This window comes from Melanotaenia boesemani, chromosome 14, assembly GCF_017639745.1.
Source record: "Melanotaenia boesemani isolate fMelBoe1 chromosome 14, fMelBoe1.pri, whole genome shotgun sequence".
NCBI classification, from domain to species: Eukaryota; Metazoa; Chordata; class Actinopteri; order Atheriniformes; family Melanotaeniidae; genus Melanotaenia; species Melanotaenia boesemani.
This window is the reverse complement of record NC_055695.1, coordinates 19,769,066-19,794,717: the sequence shown is the minus strand read 5'-3', so window position 1 is coordinate 19,794,717 and position 25,652 is coordinate 19,769,066. Positions and strand designations below refer to the sequence as shown.

Here is a 25,652-nt window from a genome sequence, read left to right as displayed (position 1 = left end):
AAAATCCAGCGGGGACTTATCTGCTGTGGCCTGTCCTCAATAGTGACACCTTTACATTATGCATCCATGTATTTCAATACAAGCACACAAATCCCACATACACAAAATGCATCCCATTTGCTTGGTGTAATGGGGTCACAGCCACCAATAACTCAACAGAGAGCAACACTGACAACAACAAGCGCTAAAACAAAAGCATATCGACCCATATTTCCTAACAGCTTACCCCCAGGGCCCTTGGTGGCACTGAAATGGGTTGTAGCCTTTGTGATGTGATATCTCATTATTTAAACTTGACCTGCAGTGAGTTTTACAGCTTGTTTTCTATGGAAGATTTGAGATCATCAGAGATTAACAGGAACAGGCCGAGTGAATCAGAATTATGAGTGTGTTTAGATAAGGCTAAGGCTGGAGGAAAAATACAGCGATGTATGCATCTGATTTTGTACTAAACATTTTCTTCTATGATGTGAGATTCACCCTGGCATTTCTGTTTTTTTTTTTTTAAATATATATAAAGATGAAAGTCTTAAATGTCCAAAGTTTTGAACAAAAGTTGATACTGCCTCTCCTTGCCAAATAACTCGATTCTTGCTCACATGTGTGCCTCTGCTTCATCCTCTGTGCACTGCTGAGTGCAAGCCTCATCCACGTGTCTTAAAAAAAAAAAAAAGTAAGTTGAGGTTTACTAATTATAGCCGATTGCAGAAATATCGGCCTTTCATGATGGGGCCGGCCAGTCCGTGGCCTTGCAGGCGAAGGAGGGAGCAAAAGCAGATGGAGAAAAACAGCTAGGCACTGAAGCGCTACAGCTTAAATTGACTTGAAAAACCATGTCATGATTGATCTTAGTTTTGAGCGAATGCAATACAAATAAAGCTAGCAGCTCTGGCAGCACAGGAACCCTAAGCCAATCACAGTCTATGACTAATTTTGACAGATAAAATACTGATTAAACTTAACAGGGTCAGTCAACAATGCTGCTAGTGTTTTAGGGAAGGGCTGCAGTGCATTTATCACTTGCTTTATTTTAAAAGAACACAAGCAATGTGACAGACATGTAGAAGTGATAAAGCTGCAGTTATTCCTTAACCATAAAGCTTATGGCATATGTAACGCACAGTTATATGTGTCGACAGAGCTTATGCTGTGCTATTTATACTGTATAATTCTGTACTTAATGGCTATGAGATTTTGTCAGCTATAGGAGAAGACTCCAACTCTGAGCTGTCTGGGCCCTTTGGGATTTATGCGTCAAGAACCACACTAGAGATTTTCTGTGCTAGATACCATTATCTACAAACTGCTATCATTTTCCAAAACATACAGAAAGATTTTAGATTGATTTTCTGCTACCCAGATAGACATTCAAGTTCTGATCATTGTATGATTGTTTACTTCTGTCCATGTTTCACCAATCCATTAGCCCTAACCTTTCTGAAGAGATACCATTTCATCACAGCTGACTGAAAATACAAAGTTCTTATTGTGTTGTGCAGATGTAGACGCATGGAAATCCTGTTTGGAAAATTCCCTTTATCACATTTCCTCTTTTACTGGTTGAGAATTAGTCACTGAAAGCACTGCATTTGCAAGTTGTGAAATGTTAAATAAGCCGTTTGGATCTTCTTGAAAATACTCCTACCGCTTTTGATTTCTGTTCCATTTAATGTTTATCATTTGGCAGACTGTGCTAAATAACAGAGGCTAAATTGTGTATATGCACCTGCAATGCCATGCGTCCGCCATGTTTCTAACTGATCATCAATCTAAAAACATGGCTCCACTCTTCTGGCTTATCTTAAAAGGATGTGAAAAAGAGCTGAACAATGTGCAAGGTGAGAAATTGAAACATCTGCAGTGAATGTTTTGGAAAATGGTGACAATGTTAAATAAACATGTGGTGGTTAAAGCATGCACAACTACTGGTATGGCCTTGAACGTGAACACAATGCACCTGCAGAGGCTGCAGAGTGCTCTCTGGATGAGTTTCCTGCCATTAGTGCTCAGCAATTCCATAAGCAAACAGTTTCAGCAGGATAAATCAATGGCAGACTAGTTGACTCAAATTTGTGAGCAAAGTAATGTGCAACACTTTTACATGAGGCAAAGAAACACACACGTGTTATCCATGTAGACAACAGTCTGAATATTGTGCAGGTAACAAACACATTTTGTGTTCTGATGAAAGAAAGGATAGTTCCCAACCATTGCTAAAGAGTTTAAATCTCAGATTAAATCAGGAAAGTAATGACTCAATCAAGAAGAGAGCAGTGGCAGACATGAGGGAAAGAGCTTAAGGTAGAGCTTATCTCCAAATTACATGGCATGCACTAAAGATCTGATTCATCAGCTTTTCTAAAAGGAGGGTGTAAATTATGCCAGAGGAGAAAGTTAGCAGTTTCTTTCATTTCAATTTTGTTGTCGTGGACAGAAAGTGTTTAAACTTACTATAAGTCCGTTTGCGTGTTGCTGTTCGTTACTTTGGTCCTTAAAATTTTAAGAAGACAGTGTTAAGTCATTTAAACAAGATCCATCCTTCTTATCACATGGAGCTCCATTTTGTTCCCCAACTTGCCACATGCAGTGTTCCTTTCATCACATGGTAAAGTCCTCATTATTGTCGTTAACAAAAAGGAGAGGATTGCTCTGTCATGACAAAATCTCCAAACATGTTTCCTAAAATCCAATTTGTTAAAGTGTTGGTGGTTAAAAAAAAACAAAAAACGGCAACAAATCCCACCTAACAACCACATGAATCACAAACAGCTGTGCCACTTCCTTTCAGAGAGCTGAAAGGGACATGTGATGAAACGAGTGCTGGGCTACACCCTCACCATTCACCGACCCCGGTAGCAACAGTAAGCAGGGAACCACCCACAGACCCGAGGTAACATACAGCGTTCACCAATGTGATTTCGCAAGAACAGTGATCATATTGAAATGACAGGTCAAACTACAGACGGAGGAGTCAAATGTACAATAAAAATGTGTTTACCTTGGCTATTTGAAGCAGTACAATACAATGCTTGATGGATTCTACCATACTCTGAAAGAGAAAGAAAGAAAACAAACAAAAACAAACAAAAAAAATAAAAAAACCAAAAAACAGGAATCCATTAACAAGGAAGTGACTTCCAACTAAACATAACAGGAAGGAAAGTGTGTTAAGTTCTTACTTACACAAGTAGTCTCTTTCAAGTTTTCTATTTTCTGTCAGAAAAAGAAGAAGGATTCAAACTGATAAACAACACATGAAGCAAAGTCAGCAGAAAGCTCTGAGGTGAAGGTTCACGAATGCTCTAACTTTTTTCTTTTTATTGGAAATTATGGTAATCTGCAAGTTTCATAGACTAAAACCTAGTGTTACACTTAGAGAGGAAGCACACAGTCACACCGCTGCTAGTATAGAAAACACACCATGTACACACTATTACTAAAACTGAACTGCTTCCTCCAGCAAAATAATTACAAACTATAGTAACTATATACCAATTAAAAAATATGTTTTTGTGAAGTCAGAATGAAGCAAAAATCCATTCGAATTTTTATAGGTGAACTTAATTTGAACCTCTAAACTTTTAAACACACGTGTAGAAATTTTTAATGTTTAAGTCGTTATTTCATAACAAGCTTGTTCTCTAACAAGATGATTAACCACAAAAAAAGCAAACAAAACAAGCGTCTGAACCATGAATGGAGCACTAAATGTTTTGGTTCAATGGCAGTTTGTATCTAAACAGTCCTCTTCATCACCCTGTTCACATTTAAACTTCACTGGACCAAAACGACACCGAACACATGACAAGTTAATGATACATTGACATTTCACGTTGTGGCATACCCACCACTGTTGCTAGGCTTTGTTTCAGTAAATTATTTGAGATGAAGGAATTACCATCACATGATTCTACTGAAATGTCCTACACTCATGATATAATCAGTGTAGTGTCAACTTTTTACATCTTTTGTAAAGTTAAATAACCCTAACTTTTTCTGAGTATATATTAGCCTGCTATACCCTTTAAGCTTACAAATTAAGTTCAGCTAATTTAATAACGCCATCAGCTTTCATTTAGTGGTGTTAGTGTTCTTTGGTTGGCCGTTTAAATTCAGCAAAACTAAAATATGTCCTCAGTGTTGTTGAGCTTAGAAACTAAAAACATTTTGTTTATGGTCAACAGAGGCTCAATGCTAATGATGTCTGTCAGGCATTATATGTTAAGCTCATTACTGTATACAGCTGGTTTAGTTCAGGTAAACTATAGCAGAAGAAGGGGGGACTAATTGTGAAAGATGACTAATCATTAGAGAAGCCTATTAGAAACCTCAGCCATTTTTATGCAGGTGAAATGAAGCGATTATTATGATAATGGAAAAAGATTGAGCTCAAATTCATGTTATCAGGTGATTACAACGCATGCGGAGACATGCAACCTTAATATGGTTTAAAAATAACCTTTTAAAAAAAGAAAGGTGAACAGTTGGCCTGAAGTAGTCAAATACACTGAACAACAAACATTGTAGAGTTTGAAAATTTGGCCTACATTGTGAAGAATTACTTTTGCCCTATCTGAAATAATCTTTGGCTGTGCATCTTAAAAGCAGTTACATAACCTCTAACTTGGGAGAAGCATGGAAACGTTGCACCAAGTCAGTAAGCAGACAAACATGCGCTACATTCTGCTGATAAATACAACAAATTCAGAGGGCTGAGGCATGGACATCACTGCATGGCGGGTACTCACTCTGCGTGATTCATCCTCTTTGCAGTCCTTGATCTTCTCATCAAACAGCTGTTTGAGAACAAGACATGAAAAAGGGAAAGAAGACAGACGCAATATAAGCCGAGATGATTCCTCAGTCAGATGAGTATTCAAAGGAAAAGATTTGGCTTGAGATACATGACATGAAAGACATTAAAAACGTGGCTGCATTGTTGTATGCATTGTTTGTCACTCTGCCACCACAAATTAAACTTTGAATAACTTCTGCTTTGTTTACAAGAAAATACAAAGTAAGCAGAAGACCGAAGAATTATCTTACACTTGTTAATATTAAATGTGGATCTTTAGCAGTATAAAGCAATGTTAAGCTACATTTAAATATGTCACAAAATAAACACACCAGTTGAGAAGCTCACATCAGTAGGTTTTATGGCGAATCCTACCTTTAACTGGTCAATCAGAATCTGTAGGTAGGCATCAGCTTCAGCGAGCTTCTTGTCAAAGTCTTGAACACTTGGAACAAATCCTGTCTCAGCCTCCTGTGGACAGCAAAACAAAGCTGAGCATTAGTGCATCCCTAACCAAATGCCTGGTAAAAAGCCCTGCTTGGATTTGCATATTCAAAGTGAAATACACATCCGCAATAAATAAGTGAGAGCTGTGGATTCACGCTACATCCATTCATAAAATGACGGCATTTCTTCTGGCCAGATAGGGTTTGAAAATTGTTTTCACAAAATGGTGGACAGAAACGTCAACAGTTCATGAGAATCTTCCAGCAACATACCGCACTAGGTGAGATACAGTATGAATAGTATTGTTTAAAGGTTAGCGGACATAAAAGCCTTGCAGGTCCGTCTGTCTGAGTGGAGGCCAACACATTTCAGGCTTCAACAAAACTAGCTTTAAAAAAAAACAAACAAACAAACAAAACAAACCCATGAAACTCAGGACATCAGAGCCACAGACAGAGGGCTGGGTTTGTAAATGTGATGAAGCGCACTCAGATTTATTGTTTGTTAATTAGCTTCCCTCAATAGCCCCCAGAACACATGCAAACACATTTCATTACATAATCTCCATTAGACTACTGGCCAAACAGACGTGACCAGGCATCCGTCCCCATCTGCCCGAGCTCACCCAAGCATCTAGAACAATCCAGTAGGCTGCGACATAAAGCCAAACGCAGGAGAATGAATATACAGACAAGACTTCCCTTTACAAAACCCTCCACGTGTAATAACTGTGCCTGTCAATAGCAAGGAGACGCAGCACAAATGAAAACAGAATAACAGCTCTATGTCAAGCCAGGTGATTCAGTAGATGACTAACAGAGCATGTGTCAGAGCAATTTACTGCAACACAGCAGTTACACCTACATGGAAAAACACAGAACAAACTTACATGCAGTCAGAGTATGAGGCAACCAAACTAGATCCTCACAGTTACTGAAGTAAATTTAAGCTCATCAAACCGTGTTTGCTGCTGCTTTGAATTTGCTGCGTCGCATGCTCCTCATGTCTCTACTCCCAACTGACAGTGATCTCATAGGAATGTGAAGAAAAGCCATCAACCTTGCTGCACTCTGACTTTAGACTTGCTAAAATTTAAACATGCAAGCTTTACAGAGAGACCAAAGTCTGCTTTAACTAAGCAGTTGTGAAGCCTGCAGCTAACAGGGCAAACTTCCTCAAAGGATCAAAGGTGCAGGCATTGTTAGTTTAGTGTGACTACAAAAACAAATACCTGGCCACAGGAGAACTCCAGCTAAGATCAAAACAGAGGGGATACACATAAGAATGACTTCATGCTGGTAAGCCACATACTGGGTCAAACACCTCATCTCAGCTGAAAAGCTGCTATCTTTCTAGTATAGTGTTAGTTTATGAAAAAAAAAACTATATAGAGGACAATAGACAGGTTAGACGTGACACAGTGGGGATTTAAAATATTCATACTTAGTTTTCTTATAATATTACACAAATACATGAAATTATAATAAACATGCATTTCTTTCATGTCTTTTAAAATAATCTGCATGTACCTCTACATATGACACACCACTGTGCATAACAAATGGACAAATTAACATTGAAAACCTAAATACATGTTACAAAAAAACTGATATAGAGCAGGAAACAGAAGGAGCAACACAAGACAGAAAAGCAAGACAGATCCTTTATTATTATTATGCAGCATCTCGTGTTTTGTCAACACACATGTAGGGGTCTGTTTTACAGACAGGGTAGATAAGTTTGGAAGCGGAAAGTCAGATGCAGGTGGTTGGTTTATAAACAACCACTGCACGGCCTTGTTATTGTGCTCACTTCTTCAGCGTTCCAGAAATATTCCCAGACGTCTGCATTTCTGCTCCCACTCATTCCCACCCCCCAGACCGTGCATGCCTATCACACGCAGGGAATCTCTCTGGGCAGCTTGCATAGACTTACACGTAAACATTTACATCCACCCAATCATGTGTGACTCTACAAACAACACTGCCCCCGCAAGCGCTCCCTCCTCTATTTGTCGTTTCACACAGCGTGACCCACTTTAAAAATGCTGCTGTCCCAGCAGCCGTTCAAGTTCTCCTCTTTGTGGTGCTGTGGTGTTTTTTTTTTATTTGCGTGTGTGTTTTACTTACAGGGTGCCTCGCTCCAATGAACATGCTGCATCAAGCTGTACATCTCTTAGGCCACTTAGCCTGACACAAGCTCCTTTTCTCTTTGCTGTCGCTATATTTTCTGCCCACAGCAACAAACCACCAGCTGTAGTGAAGTTAGCATTCTTTCTCCTTCCTCAAAACAAAAAAAGAAAAAAGACAGCAGCTTGCCAAATAAAGAATCAGCCTTCAGACTGTGTGTTAGGTGGGAGTCCGTCTGGCTACAAAATATCCTTCAGCAGCAGTTACCAACTGAGCGTGTGGTATGAGGCAGACAGAGCTGTGTTAATCCAGGACCCTCCCCTGGCAGGAAGGGCACACTTCCTTTCATACAGGCAGAAGCTAAAACACAGCAGACAAGCACCAACAGCCACTCTGATTGGCTGGAGTAGTAGAGGCAGATGTTTGGCTCATCAAGTAACCAGACCCTGGGTTGGTTAGTGCTGGGAGTCACATGACTCTACGACAGCAGTCAGCATAAGTGCATGTATGTGTGTGCGCACTGAGTGAACAGACACACGTATCACAGAAGGATTTGCCACGAAAGGAGGGAGGAGGGGAGCAGAAAAAGGAAGGTAGGAGGGAGGGCAAATGACAAGGTTGGTTATGAGGACGAAAGGGAGGAGATGTGCAGACGAAACTGCATAGATGATGAAAGGAGAGAAGATGCAGCAAAGTTTGTTTTAGGGGAGGAGAACAGAGAGGAAGGTAAGGAAGATAAACAACAAGGGAAGCAGAAAATTGGCTGAGACAGACACAGTCTAAAAACTCATAAAAAAAAACAGAGACATACAGCAGTGGAGGAAAAAAGGCTGCCAGCTGGTCAGCTGTTAAACAGACTTTAGAATAAAAAGCCTGGCTCCAAGACTTGCTATGTATTAACATCGTCTTTAAAGATGGCACAGATGCCCCTGTTATTTCCTACTTTTTAAACAGGAAAGACTTAAAGCAGATTTGAATCTGCTCTGCCTAGCCAAGAAAATCATTTACAAGCGCAGATAAAAACCCCAAATATGCAAAGTCATCAAATGACTGTTGTGGTGTATCACAGGATATATTTATAGAGCATGCAAATGTATATAATTTGAGACTAGCAAAAGAAACTCCGAACAACAGATTTGTTATCTAACCACTGCATTTGAGTTTCCCTTACAGCTTCCAAATCTGCTCATGAATCCTCTTTTTGCCTTCATCTGTAGCATACTCTAGTAACATTTTCTTTGCACAGAAACGGCAAACACAGCTGCTGACACTGGAATTAACAAAAACAGATGAGCACACATCATAGAGACCTTCAGAAACAGGACTCGCTTAGGACATGGATTAGATATGCTTCCATACATACGCAAACAAAGTGACTGGCCACGTACCCGGAGCTGGAGGGTGTGACGGAGGATAGTTCCCTCTAAGGCATGGATCCACTTCTCCCGTTCATCTGCATCTCGAGCTGAGGGAAGAAGCACACCGACAAACACCCAGTGAGCCATGTTTTTCACATAGACATAATCAGAAGCCATTACACACTAGTGAAGTCAAGACATGACATTAAAATGACATGAGTACTGGAGGGGCAGTGATGAAGCAGTAACACATCCATAAATGATATATGCACTTTTTTTTGTTTTTTTTTTTTAAATCCGAAGAGAGTTATTTTATATTTTAATGAGCTGATTATTACAAAATATATGCATGGTTTTAATCCACACAGAACCTTAATTATAAAACTAATTGCTTTCAGGTGAGCTGTTGATGAGACACTATGTACGCCACTGAAGCAGGCCAAAATAAAAATATAGTTCAGGACAAAATATGCTTACACTATTTTATCAAGCAGTAGGCAAATCTGATCACAGCCTGACTCATCAAAATACTCTTGGTGGGCCGGAGTACCATGTCACTTATCAGGCTTTGATAAGCAGCCCCTGGGTATGTTAAGTATATGGGAATCAATACAAAAAGAAAAAGCTCCCATTTCTATGACGCTTATAAAATTAAGCCATTAAAGTGTCCTCAGTGAGGCGAGGTCATACTGATTTTCATGTGTTGCTGCACCCTCAGAGCAAAGACAAACAGACTGCTGGTGACATTAAACAGTCACTCTGCAAGGCTGTGTGACATGCATGGCACATATACAAACTACAAATAACTCCTGCATGTAGATCTTTTTACAAAAGCCTTTTTTTTTGGCGTTTGTGGCATACAAAGATGCTGGAGCTTAGACTAAACTTGACTCCATGCTTAAATTATGATTGATTTTTTTTTGTCCTTGCATAAGTTCTCTTTTCTCCTGCTTTCTCCAAACAGATGTTGGCTCCAACATAATAAAACTGTGACCGTCTAACTTAAAAATATATGCCCCTAAATTGGCTTTCAAGTTATATCCTGTGTAAGAGTCATTTTCACTGAGCTGGAGACATAACAGTACAGCAGATGAAGGGCTGCACAAGCACAGAGGCTGAGCTGTGCTACAGCAGAAAAGCTTTTAAAGACATTAAAAAGCAGCCGTGGCTCAGGCCAATCCACTCAGACAGTGCCTTGTTGCCCTCTCACTTTCCCTTCAGCCAAACAGACTCTCCAGAGGAGCAGATTATGGCAGATAATGTTGTTTAGCTCTGTTCATGACAGAGACACAACAGTGGCAGAGCTATTCAAGAAAAACAAAGACTGGAACTGTATAAATTCTGTCAGATCCTTGTTCTGGTCTGTGCTGGCTTCACATTCATTCCACGATTTATTATCCAAGGCAGGTGTGAGCACTTAAACAAATCCACAAGTTTAGCTGGTTAAACATAAGCAAGGGCATGGGGCACATGACAGCCTTGCTTGTTAACCTAGAGTTACATATTCCAGCAGGATAAAAGACATTTAAACATTTACTTGAGGACACATAAATGGGAAAAGGCCAAGCTAAACATTTACAACTGTGACCACAGCATCCAGCAACCTTGAGGTGTGTTATTTAAAACTGGTGGAGCTAAAGGATTTTAAGATTATCACAATAAAAAAATTAAAAATTACTCAAAAGTATTTTTAAAATCTCTAAAATGATAATAATAAAAAAAAGTTCATTCTTTTAATTATATATACAAAATGACAGTCAAAACACCTTTCAGTCCTGCAGTGAAAAACAACAAATAGGATCGGTTATGAGTTGGTTTACTGCATCATCAAATTTAATAAAAGTCACAATAAGGGACAAAAGTATAAGAGCCACAAGTTTATTGTTGTTCCCTCTGTAACAAACAACTTGCTCCGGAGTTTTATTACGCTGTTTAAAACCTCTAAGAATGTAACAAGCTCTTTCCAGCTGCAAAGCAATGTCCTAACTGTATGCAGACTAAACCCAATTACAGTGGACCCTGAGGCCTCACTTATAGAAGAGGTACTGTACCAAACACCAAGACACTGATGTATCCACTCACTCTCTCTCTCTCTCTCTCTCACACACACACACACACACACACACACACACACAGCCTAAATAGATACAGAGACCCTGCCAGATTCTGGTTAGAGACCCACAATGCAAGCAGAGCATGGACCATCATCATATAATCTCATCATATAACTGCAAAATGTATGTGTGCAAAAGTAGCCAAATTTAGTTTCCACATACAGACCAAATACAGTGTTGCAGTCCTCAGTCAGGCTGCACTTCAATGCACACACAGACACTGACAAAGCTGTAACTTCATATCCAACATGGGTAACTGATACCGTACAGACAAGTACATCTGTGTTAAAGAGTATGCATTTATGACATGTCAATACCACATGATGCAACTCATCTCAACACCACTGAGGTGTCAAGCTCATTTTGTGAAGGATTAATTGTTCTACTTTGATTTATTGTTGTACAAACAGGAATGTGGGACAATCGTGGGCAACATGGTATGTCACCTGCCTGCATGCATTGAGATGGTGCGTGCGTGTGTCTAAGCTGCCGTAGAGTGTGTGTGCTGATTTTGGTTAGTAATGGACCCCGACCGTTATGGATTTTTTTGAGGACAATGCCGATTTCGATATTTGGGAGAAAAATTCCGATAAAGGATTAATCGGCCAATTCTTTTGAAAATATGCATGAATAAAATAGCTTTTTTATTTATTTTAAATTCACATTGTGAATTTGTCTGTATATGGAGCATGCATTAATGTAGCTACCAGTTTTACTGATGAACTTATTTTTAGATTTAGACCATAGGTGTTTTCTATATATATGTAATATAATGAGTGAAGTTACTGGCAGAACATTATTTATGCAGCCCTCTGATGCCCTTTGATGTTAAATCACATTTTCTCTACTCAATTATTTTCTTTGCCCAAAGGAAGTTGTTGTTACATCCTGTGCCACGTTCTAGTATTTTCCAACAAAGTAAAACTAAGGGTGACGGCACATCATGACTGTCGCTGAAGACGGACAGTAATGATCATTTTAACTTTTCCCCTCCTCTCTGAGTTTACATCGCTCCTTCTTAAATGCATCTCAACACGCAGCTGATGGAGTGATGAACGCAGTAGGAACGCTCGTTCTGCACGCTCAAATATTTTGTACAATTTCGTTATTTCTGCAGTTACTGACTTTTGAGCTGTTAGTTAATACTCTGCTAGGTTGGCTCAACCACGGCAATGTTATTGCTAACATAGACAAACTGGACAAAAGTAACTTAAGCTAGGTTAGCACAATTTTAGCGAAGCAACTGAAAAGCGTGACCGACGCAATGAAGCAAGGGTCACTATCATGACACAAGGCAATAGGAATTTGCCAAACTGGAGACATGTTGAGTCATTCTTAATTTTAATAACATTGTTATAAACGCGCATGTCTACTCTGTCCACCGCTGCCTGGCTGTGGATTGAATGGAGTCAGAGCTCCATCTAGTGGACAGGCGGCGCAACGACATCATTCTGTACGACTCCGACACTTCACATTTACAATCTACAAAATAATATCAGCCTTTAATTGGCAAAATGCCAGCCGATATATTGTTCCGAAAGGGGATATCAACGGCCGATTTAATTGGCTGGCCGATCAATCGGTCGGGCTCTAGTTGATAACATAGAGCTAACATAACTAGTGGTTACACCTATGGCTGTTTTCTGGAAACTAAAATTAAAATGACATTGGCTATATGCACCGCTGGAACTGGGACAATTAAGTCACCGACATGAAGACGTAGTCCTGTCTGCTTTAAGGATACAACGTCAACAATCTCTCTTATGAAGTACAATTTAATCACATTTGGTAAATTTCTCTGACCAAAGCATGCATTGTTTCCTCATTCTAAGACGAACACGTCTTATATTCTTCGGCTGGGCAGGAAACGCCTCGGGATCCCTCCCGGACGAGATGGTGAATGTAGCCGGGGAGAGGGAAGTCTGGGTTTCCCTGCTTAGGCAGTTGTTCCCGCGACCCGACTGCGGATAAGCGGCAGACAACGAATGGATGGATAGATGCGCCACAAAATGTATGATGTTATAATGTAATAAGTTTCACGTTTTTACAATAAAATTTATAACATTATAACGCGATAAGGTCCCGACATTTTGGGGGGTAACAACTCTACATAGTACTCCACTAAATTTGATTAAACTTTTTTTTTAAAGACCATCAGCTAAAAATCACATATTGTTTGTATTACATGAGCAATGAACTCATGCTGACACATGACAAACTGCTAAGAAAGGAATAATATATAGAATATTTCATCCTATATAACTACAGCAGACTGCAAGTTTAGGAAAATCAAGCTACTGTTTGTTTTAGTCACACTGACTATAATGTTAGATATACCACACATGAATGGTGCAGACAAACAAACTTGTAAAAATGGACCCGATACTAGCACCAGTGATGCCACATTAATGCAAATATTTTCCTCTCATGTCAGAGGTCAAGGTTCCCTTGAGAATGCTTGGCTTTTTCCCCATAATGCTGCTGCTTCCTGCATCCAACAGGACGTGTTTCATACTACACAACCCCTGTCAAAACTAGCACTGAGGGAACCCAAAAGTGCTGCAAAGAGAAGACTCAATCTTATTCTGAATAAAATCTGAGGTTACGTCTTGGTGGGAAAATCGAGAAAGCAACTGACTATTAAATTTGTTAATTTTATGCATGATTCTATTACAACCATCCAGTAAAAAGAAAAATAATATTGCTCTGAAGTGACTGAAACATTGGTGATTTTTGAACAGCAAACACAAGATCAAACGATATTTTGAAAGGACATGGTGGTGGGAGAAGAGGAGAAGAAACAGTGCAGGTATTATCAAAGAGAGGGAGAACCCTGAAGAGTGGAGACAAAGAACACAAGGATTTCTCTCATCCTGGACTGATGCCCTGGGCCCGCTGGGTGGCCCGACAGGTAGAGAGAAGACGAGATTGATAGCTTCTGCAGATTAGAGGTGACAATCAAAGAGCGGAGAGGGTGGGAGGGAGAGAGGGAGGGGGAGAGAGAGAGAGAGAGAGGGGGAGGGAGAGAGAGAGTGGGAGAGAGAGAGTGGAAAACAGCTCTCAGAAATCTATGATGCACCACTGGGGGAGCTGGACTGATGAATAATGAATGCTTCTCTAAATAGAGGGAGAACAGATATCTTCTCACGGTAAGCGGTAAGCTCTGAAATATATTTCAACCTATAAGATGGTCTGTCCCGTAACAGGAAGTAGCATGGTCCAATCCAAAGAGAGTCATTTTTAGACTTTAATAGAGATTATGAGCTGTAATGTGATACAGACTTTTAACTGCAGTTGTAGCAATAAAAACCTAAAGTTCTGTTATTGGTCTTTAGCCCATTTCCAAACCCCTCTTATTCTTAGTTGTGATGCTCTACCCATCCTATAATCTATACCTTTCCCACGCACTGCCTGTGTCACACAAGCATAAATTATATATATAGACAGGCAAAAACAGAGTGAGCGGCAAATCCTTAGAAACTGACTGCATAACATGATCAGACTAAGATCATTTTACAGAAAGAGAATTCTGCTCCTGACGAACATCCGCTGCAAGTCTTCATATCGATGCTTACAGCTGATGCAGGCAGAATCTCATGTTCAGCATGCATTCTGTGCTCATTCTCATGCTTGTCCTGCAGTGCTGATACATGAGATGCTTTGGGAGGACTGACATTTATAAAAATGACATTTAATTTTTTAGCAACGCTCAAACAAAAAGATGGCCATGGGAGTTGCAATGTGATGCACTTTAAGCAGATCCTGTACAAGGATACACGGCTTGCAAAGAAAGGCATTGGATAGCCTTCTCTATGTTTTTATGTATTGGTTGTTATGTACTGTTTTTATATGGACCTCCCTTTTGTGTTTGAAATAAAGCATTATTATTATCTCCTGAAATGTGTTTTTTCCCCTTACACTCAAATATCACACCATACTCACTATAAATGTTAACTGTGCAGTCTGACTGTTTAACTTTTCCCTTTCCAGCCTTAAAAAAGTAAAAAAAAAAAAAAAAAGGTCTATTTTTTGGACTTGCCTAATCAGAACAGAACATTACCAATCCTCTTTAAGATTCTCATTACTTAAATATGTGAGACAGAAGGTTTCAGAATAAACTAAGATCATGGCATTTGAGTCATTACTCGTCAGTCTGATAATATGCACAGCATATCTTACCATTCAAAATTTAAGAAAAAGTAAGATGACATCATTGTTGCATACCTTGCTTGCACAAACATTAGATTCAGGACTTTGCACACATGCTTCTGACCCATAAAATTGCTCACCTCCTTCAGTGTACATCACACTTCCCTAAACTGTCCTTGAACCTCGTTTACAAACACACATCCAGTTTGATACAAATCATACTGTTCCACCCAAACTCTGCACCCCAGAAGACAAACAACGCCTCTTCGTTATCCTTTCGCCCGGCACTGGCATGCATTTTGACCACGAGAAGTGCATGCTTTCCTTCTTACCCTTGCGTTTGTAGAACCACAGCATACAGCTTCGGAACACAGACATGGGAGAGGGCATGGAGGAAGTGGGGGTGGTGGGGGGCCCATGGACTGTGGCTAGTGACCCTCAAGACGGAGGTGGAAAGGGGTACTGGTGGTGAAGTGTGTGAGATTTAGTGGTGGCAAAATGGATACAAGCAGACAAATGGAAGGACAGAGATGAAAGAAGTTTAGAGGAGATTAGTTTAAGACCTGGTGGAGTGTTTGAGCAAAAAAAGAGAAAAATATGGTGTCTGCTGTGTACTGGAGTGGACAGCTTCCCGTCAAAAAGGATGGAAGGATTGACAGGATGGGAGGGGCCAATCCTGTCCTGATGGAGTCACTGTTTGTTAGCAATGGTGCAGCAAAGGGTGAACAACAGCAGCAACTAGAAGACACCTGAGCTCAGCTCCAAGCTCAGCAGTATTCCCTTATTACTCCCAGAGGCTCAGCTGCAGAGCAGCACTCTTCCTTCTCTGCCACAGTCAAGAGTGCCGCAGAAAAAGAAGAAGAAAGAAAAAGGTCTCACTGGCTTGTTCTGCTCCAGAGGAATCCGTGTAACCCGACTTGGAACAAATCTTGTTCATCTACAAAAATGTCAGTCCAACATGGAGCGGTTACTTAAAAAGGTAGAGATGGCTAGGATGCACTCAGCACGCTTTGACACTGTAAATGCCTGTGTGTGCATGTGTTTCCTGGCATTAGAGCAAACCAATCCAAGTCTTTAAAAGGCGGGGAGGGAAAGAGGAGCAAGAGAGAGAGAATGACAGAGTGCAAAGAACAGCACAGATGGGGCATAAAGAGGACGCCTCACCTTGGAAATGGAAAGTCTTCTGGTCCACAGTGATGGTGAAAGTGCTGTCGTCCTCGTCATCAATGCCGATCACAGCTCCCTGGGCAAACAGAGAGGGGAGTGGGAGCAGTCAGACAGCAGGACACATCATACTCTACTTTCCATTCCCCTCTTTGTACCTCCACATGTCGCAGACTCCAACTAGCTTTTATTCGTGAATTACTCTTCTCAGCAGCTCACACTCTTTCGCTTCAGAAGCTCCATCTCTTCCTGCCTTATCATCTCTTTCTAACATTCAGCGTTTCTCTCTCACATGCATATGAGTGTAGCCTTTTGGAACATGCGGGAGAGGAAGGGAGGGGAAGAGGTGGGATTTGGGCGAGCGAAGGAGGAGAAAGGCAGGGAGGGTGGAGGGGAACAGACACCAGGGACCAGCAGCAGCCAACATGGGAAAAAAAAAAAAGCTGCAGAGAAGGACACTAGCTCCTAGTAACAGAAACAGGGTGTCAGACCCAAAGCTAAATAATGACAATAACTACAAGGTGGGTTAGATCAACAGCTTTAAATTATGTGTCGGTCTTGTGTAAAAACCCTTCATGAATATCACCTTTAAAGAATAAAGAATTTAAAGAATAATTGATATCAAAAAGCAAAATATGGCAAGCAGACCATAATTCTTTACAAATTATTCTAGTATCAGAACATTTGGCTTTGGTTTATTAAATACATTTTTAAGTTGCATGAGATGCAACGATAACAAGCAGCTGTTTAACAAAGTCCATGACTGCAACATCTTGTGTCTTGGGATACGCTGCAGTGATGAGCCTCAACAAATTAATAACACAAGATCCAACTGGGCATTTTTCAGAAATGACCCCATGCTTACTTTCTCAGAACCTCTGATGGTACCTTTATGGAAAGTGTGTAATTATCAAAGCCGGGTTGAATTAGAAAAAGAAAAAAAAAAAAAAAAAATCAGTGTGTGTGTTTAAACACATTTGTTCAATACAAAGTAAAGTTTAGACAACAGAAATAAACCTAACAACTAAAGTTACTATTACTGTCAGTTTTTCAACACTAGAAATTTTTTGATGGCTTTGGGGTAATAACTGCACCCCCAAAATAAATAAATAATAAAATAATATGAACTATAATATGTAAGTGTAGGTTTAATAAACAGATTATGAACTCACTCTACAAATGTGTGGGGAGGACCGCGTATACAATAATAACCGACACCCAGTCTTTTAAAGCGGCTTTCATAGTTTTAGGTGATTATTATTATTATTATTATTATTATTATGTTCACTCACAATAATAACTGTAATGTTAAAGTGAGTTAATTCAAAGGTTGGGATGAGTAAAACCCACACAGGCTGTTATGGGCCCCAGAAAGTCAGCAGTGTACAGTTCTGTTGTGGTGATGGTCTTGCTGTTGCTGTATTACCAGACAAGCAAAATGTGGTGGAAATACATTAAAATGATGATAAAAATAATAATATAAATGTGTAATAAATTTGTGTAACAGATCGTATGGCAAACTTTATGTTAGAGTTCTGCAAATTAAAATGAAGTATGTTACATGAAATTGTGCTTCACCTGGATGTCTGGGAACAAGGAAGTCATGGGTGTAACCACCAGCTGCCCGTTATACAAGTTGTGAAATTGTAAAAAACACTGTAAGTGTGAGTGTGTTTTGAGAGTTTAGACGAGCAGTTTCTTACATGCAGTGTCCACTCACATTGAGCTGATGTGCTTTTATTTCTGCATTTCCAGAACAAAGACAAGTAAAAGGACATTTTCATGTAAATACATGTTTAGAAATCCCTTTGTGCTCATTAATGTTTTCCTGCTAAATCTGACCTGAAGCTAATTTTGTCTCATATTATTCAAGTTAAAAAGGATTGCTTTCATTTCGTTGCATCATACATTGTTTATTTAGGTTATAGTCTTTTCACTTTAATGCAGATATAACAAGGGAGGTCATTTTCATTAACCCTAATTGTCTGGTGCTGATCAATATGTTAATTTTAGAGGCTGCTGTAGTTGTCTTATGATTTATAAACACTTAAGTTGGATGACTTCACTGTGAAAAGTCATGTGAAAAGTTGTATAGTGCTCAAATGATGCACCACCACATTAAAAGATATGGTTTCACTGTTATTTCAAACAAGACTAGGCATGTCTGGTTTAACAAGACTACAGGCCAAGATTTTGGAAATCAGTTATCACTTTAGAACAACAAACTTTTCAAGGATCAGACTGATATTTCTCAAGCACTGAAAACTGTTTTCCACCTGTTTAAATATTATTTCTCAGGTAAAACATAGTGCATATGTTTAACTATTAATTTATAAATGGAAAGTCTTCTACTGTGGATCAGTGCCTAAAAAAGTAAAAGGGAAGTAACTACTTTCAAATGCTAGTATCAAATCACTAATCCAGCTACAACTGAAACCTTTGTCTTTTGACTACCTGAAAATAAATTATGTGGGGTTTTTCCTGGTAGTTTCAGGGGATAGTTCCTCCCTTTAGAGGGATCTGAGCCAACAAAATAAAAAAACAAAAACAAAATTTTCCCATTGCTTCTCTTATACCCATTAGAAACGTTACCTCTTCTTTTATAATACAGTACAAGTCAAAAGTGTGGACACACTTTCCCATTAAATGAGAAAGTGTGTCCACACTTTGACTGGTAGTGTAAAGCATCTTGCAAAACAGAGATAATTGATATGCTAATATTTGGACGGCTCTGACAGGAATGTCTAGGTCTAATAGTAAGTGGGATTAGAATGAGGTCAAAAAGTTCAGACCCACTCCTCTACATTTCACAAGTTGAATCAAAGGTCAAATATACATAAATGACTTGCAGTAGGCATGATAATGAAATTTGACTCAAAATAACAAAGGAAGAGACATCTTAAGCTCTGAAAAATAGTTTGTGTAGTGGGTGACAGGTGCACAATTATTTTAAGGCTGAGGTTTTGTTGAGCTTAAGCTACACTTTCGTCCACGCGCTATCTAGTTTGCAAAGGTGACATCAACTCAACCTTTACTCTCAGTTGAGTCACATTAAGACAAATGAGGAGCCACAAACTGATCTTTGCACACAGTTATAAGAAACTGATTGCTGAGTGATAGCTCTTAGTTTAAATTTCTCACAATTTCCAAGATGTGACATCAACAAAACGCTAATGTTTAGCTTCTCTTTATAAAACACAACATAATGAGTTTTCCACAACTATGAGCCCAGTTGCGCAGTACCTTGAAAAGCAATATGAAATCAATGCATTAGGAACCTTCCTTTTCTTACATAAAGATGAAAAGCAGCCACAGCAGTGAGGTATCTGCTGCCATCTAATGGGCAACACTCAATGTTCAAAACATGCTGCAGACACCTTTGCTGGAAAAGCTAATGCAGTTCAAATAGTTGTCGGTAAGGCTTCAGGAAGCTACTCAAACTTGTTCAACTTGATCAAAAAATCAGGAAGTTGTTAATTTCCTGCACAAGACCCATCAGTTAAGTCTCCTTGTCAAATCCGACGAAAACCGTGCCTTACTGTGTACACACTGGCACCCATTTATGTTTCAGAAACTTCGCACCGCCAGAGCAAATCTTGCCGGAGTCAAACATAAGCTTTTAAACACTTGAAAAAGCAGGCCAGCAAAGATGCAGAGACTGGAGTTAATTCACAGTCAAGAAAAAGATGACACAAAGGATCTTACCCTGAGTCGCACACAGCCTCTTCTGGATCCTCGCATCATCTTGTCCTTTGACTGTAAACCAGCAAGCAAGAAAAATTTTAAAAGGTTAAAGCAATCAATATACATGAAGATCAATTTAAATATAGTATGTAGTAAGGGCTTAAATATATGCATTTTTCATGTAATGACAATTCTAACACCTCAGTTTCAATTGAATGTGTTTTAATGTTTTCACTGTTAGAACAGGCACACATTTAACAGACCTGAATCAGCAAAAGGCTTATAACTGGTCTTAGTACAAAAGTAACTTTAATTATCAATTGTGAATGTTTTGTGTTGATAAGACTCACATTTACAATAAAACTGGCATGTTTGCATGGGAACAGATTTGTTCAAACGCATTAACATCAGCTCAACCATGATAACTACTTTCCAGGAGCAATCAGAAAGATAATGTTTACTAGGGTTTGAAAAACTTTGTATGTGTGCCATGCTTACTATTGTTCCGAATACTGTTCACAACATCAAATAATTTGGTCAATGAAACAAGTGTCTGCAAGGCTCTGGGTTTCTGGCCTCTTTACAACTTATATCATCAACAGTACCAATAGCAGTTTCTTTCCTGCTTCACTCTTAAATAAAAACCGAAAAGAGTGCAATACAATCATTGCTATGAGACTGATCAAATGCAACTAGCATCCAGTATCTCCAGCTGTAAAATCTTAGCTTTTACAAACAAACCAAAGCGCTTAGGCATCTTAATAATCAAGGACAAATGCTGTCCAAATAACATACATTCACACATAATCCAGGAACTCCCCTACAGCTACAGGACAATGTGTCGAGAAGTATGTGAATTCTTCTTGCTTCTAGCTTAGCTAGCTAGCTAGCTGCACTAGCGGAAGTATAGATAAAATGTTGCCACTCAATTCGTCAGTTTGTCCTCGAGGGTTGCTGCTATTGGGGCTATCAGTCAGAGAGCCTCGCCTCTTGTCGCCAGCTGATACTCCCAACTCCTGACAAACACAAGGCCCTATCCCACTTCTGTTAAACAACCAGCTCCAACTTCTACAGGATAACCACTTAACCAAACCGCTTCAACATTTACAAACCGTAGAAATAAACCTACCGTATAGTATGACAGTAACCCTGCATTGTAGTCCAAAACAAACCAACGATACTGCCAACCTTTCATGACGTTAGTCCACTTGCTTAGCGGCCCCTCCATGATGGACGCCATCTTTACAACAGGCTATGGTTGGGGAGGAGCCGCATATGGTGTGGGCTGGCGTCATGGGCAAGATGCTGCCGAGGAAGAAGAAGCAGCTGATATTCCAATAAGTGACCCACTTAACAGCGGCATGCAGATTTATAAAGTTGATATTAGAGATGGGATTTTTGGCTCTTTGAAGGGAGCCGGATCTTGAGGAGCCGTTCCTTTCAAAGAGCCATTCAAAAGACTGGCTCGTTCTCACAATATCTTACAAAATTTCGCATTATATAAGAATAACAAACAATCAAAATATTTACCTGTATAAAATCTACTATACAAGATTAAAAAATTATAGGAAAAATATAGATAAAAAAGGATTAACCTGAGCAGTCAGTGCAAATTCTAGTAAATGTTTTGGATAGAACTCACAGTATTTGTTTCCAAACAATACTCTCTGCCCATAGATGCTTCACATGAATGGAGCGTGTTGGACATCAGACTTCTATGATGTCACAAATGTTATTTATTTTATATTCATGTTTCCTCAACTGTACGACTTCTTAGTTACTTACTTATTTATTCATTCATTCATTTTTAGCCTGAAAGGGGGTGGGGCTGGGGGGGGGGGGGGGGGGGGGGGGGGGGGGGGGGGGGGGGGGGGGGGGGCTTGGCTCGTGTTTGTATACGTGTGTGCGTATGCGTATGTCTCAATAAAATTCGTAGAACATTTCTACAGAAGGTAACTGCCTTCTGGAAGATTCTCTAGGTCTTCATGAAACTTGAACTGGAACCAGATTTGGCTAAACGGAAATGTTTGCTTAAGCAATAAAGTAAAAAAAAAAAGAAGTTTGTTTCAAAATTCTACATAAAGTGTTTAGAAATTTGACCTTGATATTGATTATTCGTACCTTTTGTGAGATATACATTGAAACAATTTCTCATCTATTTGATTAGTGCATGTACTGGATATTGTGTAGGATATTGTAGCAAGATCTACATTTCATTAGACAAAAAATTGGGCAAATAGTTCAGTTTACAGAGAAATACATATTTGGACAATAAAGACATGGACAAATACTTAATCTGCATAATTTAGCTTCTAGTTCTCCTGGGAAAATTTTGCATTCATAAAGCACGATGGACAGACTCCAACCCAAACACAAACTATTCCTAAAAAGATTTTTTTTCCAACACTGAGCCACAATCAAAGAACTTGAAAGTAAAAAGAGAATTAAAACTATACTTTTGACTAGTTGAATGTGAATTTGTTACATTGGATTATGTGTTTTATATACATGGCGATGTATGGATATGTAATATGCATTTACTTTTATTTATTTTACTTCTATCTCTACCCTATTTGGAATTTAGGTTTTCCATATTTTCAGATTACTGTCTGTTATGTACCCCTGGCATCTAGTTGTTCTGTATAGACTTTTCAATATTTAATAAAGTTTAGAAAAAGAATGATGAGGAGTTGAGTTTTATGGCCAAAGGCAGAAAAAATGTAATACTTGATTTAAAATAAAACTTTAGTTTTGGAAATACACACACAAATAATCAGACAATATAATCCAAATTTATTTTGTTATTTAAAAGAAATAGCTAATTTTTTATTATAATTAGCTTCTAATTTTCTATCTTGGGCTTAAGTGCTAATTTTTTTAATCTCAATGTGCAACTAAAATAAAAGAAATTTAAGTGTTTGATGAAATAAACAATAACAGAAAAAAATTCATTAATATCTTTATTATTTACAATAGGCTTAACCTGATAAGCAGAACTTCACAGTAATATAATGTGAGCTTTAAATAAAAAAAAAAACAAAAACAAAGAAAAACAAGAACACAAAATATATTTTTTGTACAATAAAAAAAAAGTTCATTGTTAACATCTGACATTTTTATCCCTGTTTAGATTCACATATTCCACTATGACGTGTCTGTGTTGTTTTACATTGCACTCATTCGACTGAAGACGTGGCCTTTGGTATAATAATGTATACAAACGTTCTCCAGAACAAATTTCCAAAACAGGGAGACATGAAAAATAAAAAGAAACAAGATAAATGCAAGAAAGAAAGACAGATTTTACGGTCAGTTCATATGCTGAAAAGTGTTGATCTAGATTTTAAATTTGATGGAAGACAGAAAAAAAAAAAAAAAAAGTTAATGACTGATTATGTTGGAAATCGGGGAAATCTATTTTACTGAGAAGGCGTTAAAGAAAAAAAAAAAACATAAATAAACAGAAACCCACTAAGTCAGCAGGCCAAACTGGGATTAGTCAATCATTAAACATTATAACTCCCATAATTCAAATTTAGAAAAAAACGTCTTGGGTTTAGTGCAGCAGGTTCACGTGTCATTTATTTGTGTGGCTGCACTCAGTGTTGGTAGTTAAAATAAAAAACAAGCATTTAAGCATTGTTATGAAGAACAAAGTGCACCTACTGGTTTCAAGTTTGTGTCTGATCATTAACCTCTAAATTAAATTCTGCAGTGATCTCATCACAAACTTATGTAAGAGAGGAGAGATACCACATAAATGCTTTCATGAAAGGGTTAAACATCGCCATACTGTGATGTGCTGCAGTCAATGTCACATAAATTCTATATTCCACATAAAAGGCACCAAAACTGATGAAAAAAGATAAAATAAATCCATAATGTTAATCCATTAATGTAATTTAAAACTCACAGTGAATAGAAAATAATTTTTTCTCTAAAAAAATAAAATAAAAATAAAACAAAATAAATAAATGTAATGAAACGCATTACAAAACTGACTTTTCCCCATCATGTTTAATTAATGAGTATTTCAAAAAGTGTTATGGACCTGCAGTGTTGACAGATTTTAGTGTTTTTATGCAAAATATGTGTCAGTGAACCATTGTGTCTTACGCCTTATCCAGTGTATGTTAAGATGAGAGCCACAAGGAAGTCAAATAAAATAAAGTAAAATGAAGAAGAATGAAGAAGGTTGTCGTGTGTGCTGTACACAGCTTGATGTGTGCTAAAAAACAGAGCAAGTATCTCTGGACTGTTTGCAAGTATGATCAGATTTAAAGTACGGGCCAGTAACTGGAAATTAATAAAAATAAATAAAAGAAAATATGGCACCTTAAGAGGTTAAACACACACAAAAAGTTGAACATCTGACCAGATTAATACATTCAAAGCGCATCATCCGATCTGGGTGGATGGGCCTCAGTCTCGATATACATCTCTTTAGTCAACAACATTTCTCTTTAAGTTGTGGCCACACATAAATTTTATGTGTAGATATGAAATAAATCAAACATTTACATAACCTTTTTCTCAAAATATGTCTGTGCTTTGAAAAAAAAAAAGAATAATTTAAAATTCAAGTTTATACATTCTAAAAATAATTTTTCTTAAACCAAATAAATCCCCATTTTGCTCATGTGCTGTAGACATACTGCAGTTGGTTTGGAAGATCAGTCCTGGGTGATTAGTGTAAAGTAGGTCTCTGCTTTTTGCTGCGTTCTTACGGTACTGAGGTCACAAGGCTACAGGGAATCCAGCACTGCCCATACTCTGAAGGACACTTATAAAAATACTGTCCCAGTTCCCCTACTCGTGTGCTTCCCTACTCATAATCTCACTCTTTTAGGCTCCATTATACAAGGAAGAGACATAGTGTTCAATAATTATAGCTGGACATTATTACTGAAATGCTCCCCATTTATGTGGTACGGCATTAGTGTGTGAGAATAAGATATATCACTGGAGTGAAAATAAATGCTGTGCCATATAAGACACCACACATTCAGTCAACACGTTTCAGAATCATGGGAAATAAGAAAGTGATTGCTGTAGGTCTTTTTTTCTTTCAGTATAAATGGAGCATATTGTGTTATGAGAGCTAAATGTAAATTAATGTATGCCAGTCCCGCTCCTCAGCACCCACTGCTGTGCATGTTTTAGGTGTTTTCCTATTTTAACAAACCTAGCTGAAATAACATCTCATCAACCAGCCTTAAAGAACTTTGAGCCTGGTTTAATAACGCAAAATGACCTCTCATCTTTTCCTTGACCTTGCTGAAAAACATCATGAGGTCAAGGAAAGAAGGACTGTGTTGCAATGGGAATGCAGCCTCATTTGTTACACTAAGCTGTGATGTGGGTCTGCAGCACTGAAATTACAGATGTCCAATAACTATTCTACAAAAAAAAAAGGCTTCAGATACTTCATCTACTGCAATCTTATGGCGCTGTCAAAAGAAGACGATTTATCATTAGTATATTAATATATAAAATATTAATATGTTATCAAGGGTTGTACTTAAGAGAGGAGAAGAAAAAGGCACAAAAGTGAAAGACACTGTCACACTGCTCACACTCACCCCACTGTCCTCATTCATCTTCGTCAATCACAGTTTGTACAACTGGAGACACATATTTGAGCCTCTCTTTGAAAACTGGAACTACAAATTGTGGGAAAGAATGATCTCCTTTCTTTCAATAATAACGCTCTGGTGTTTTCTATACTAAAGGAGATACTAAAAGATAGACTGAAGCTCCTTAAAATTTAGAGAATTTGTGCAGCTTTTATGATGGCTGCTGCTTAGACACT

At 38.5% G+C, this 25,652-nt stretch overlaps 1 protein-coding gene across 5 annotated transcripts in view; it reads right to left on the bottom strand.

Annotated features, from left to right (window-relative positions):
* The window catches only part of osbpl9 (oxysterol binding protein-like 9), a 34,209-nt gene extending 8,630 nt beyond the window's left edge, over positions 1 to 25,579 (bottom strand). The window contains exons 1-9 of one of the 5 annotated variants that reach the window (XM_042005263.1): positions 25,423 to 25,579; positions 19,862 to 19,912; positions 16,157 to 16,235; positions 8,760 to 8,836; positions 5,171 to 5,266; positions 4,749 to 4,796; positions 3,184 to 3,213; positions 2,999 to 3,049; positions 2,452 to 2,490 (exon numbers count right to left, since the gene is read on the bottom strand). In XM_042005263.1, coding sequence (XP_041861197.1) covers positions 2,452 to 2,490; positions 2,999 to 3,049; positions 3,184 to 3,213; positions 4,749 to 4,796; positions 5,171 to 5,266; positions 8,760 to 8,836; positions 16,157 to 16,235; positions 19,862 to 19,912; positions 25,423 to 25,440 — 489 coding nt within the window. In that variant the 5' untranslated portion in view covers positions 25,441 to 25,579. Of the gene's footprint in view, positions 1 to 2,451; positions 2,491 to 2,998; positions 3,050 to 3,183; positions 3,214 to 4,748; positions 4,797 to 5,170; positions 5,267 to 7,371; positions 7,722 to 8,759; positions 8,837 to 16,156; positions 16,236 to 19,861; positions 19,913 to 20,635; positions 20,654 to 20,969; positions 21,134 to 25,422 lie in introns of those variants that run through there. The other 4 variants (XM_042005261.1, XM_042005264.1, XM_042005262.1 and 1 more) reach the window with 4 other exon arrangements.
* Positions 25,580 to 25,652: the final 73 nt, after the last annotated feature.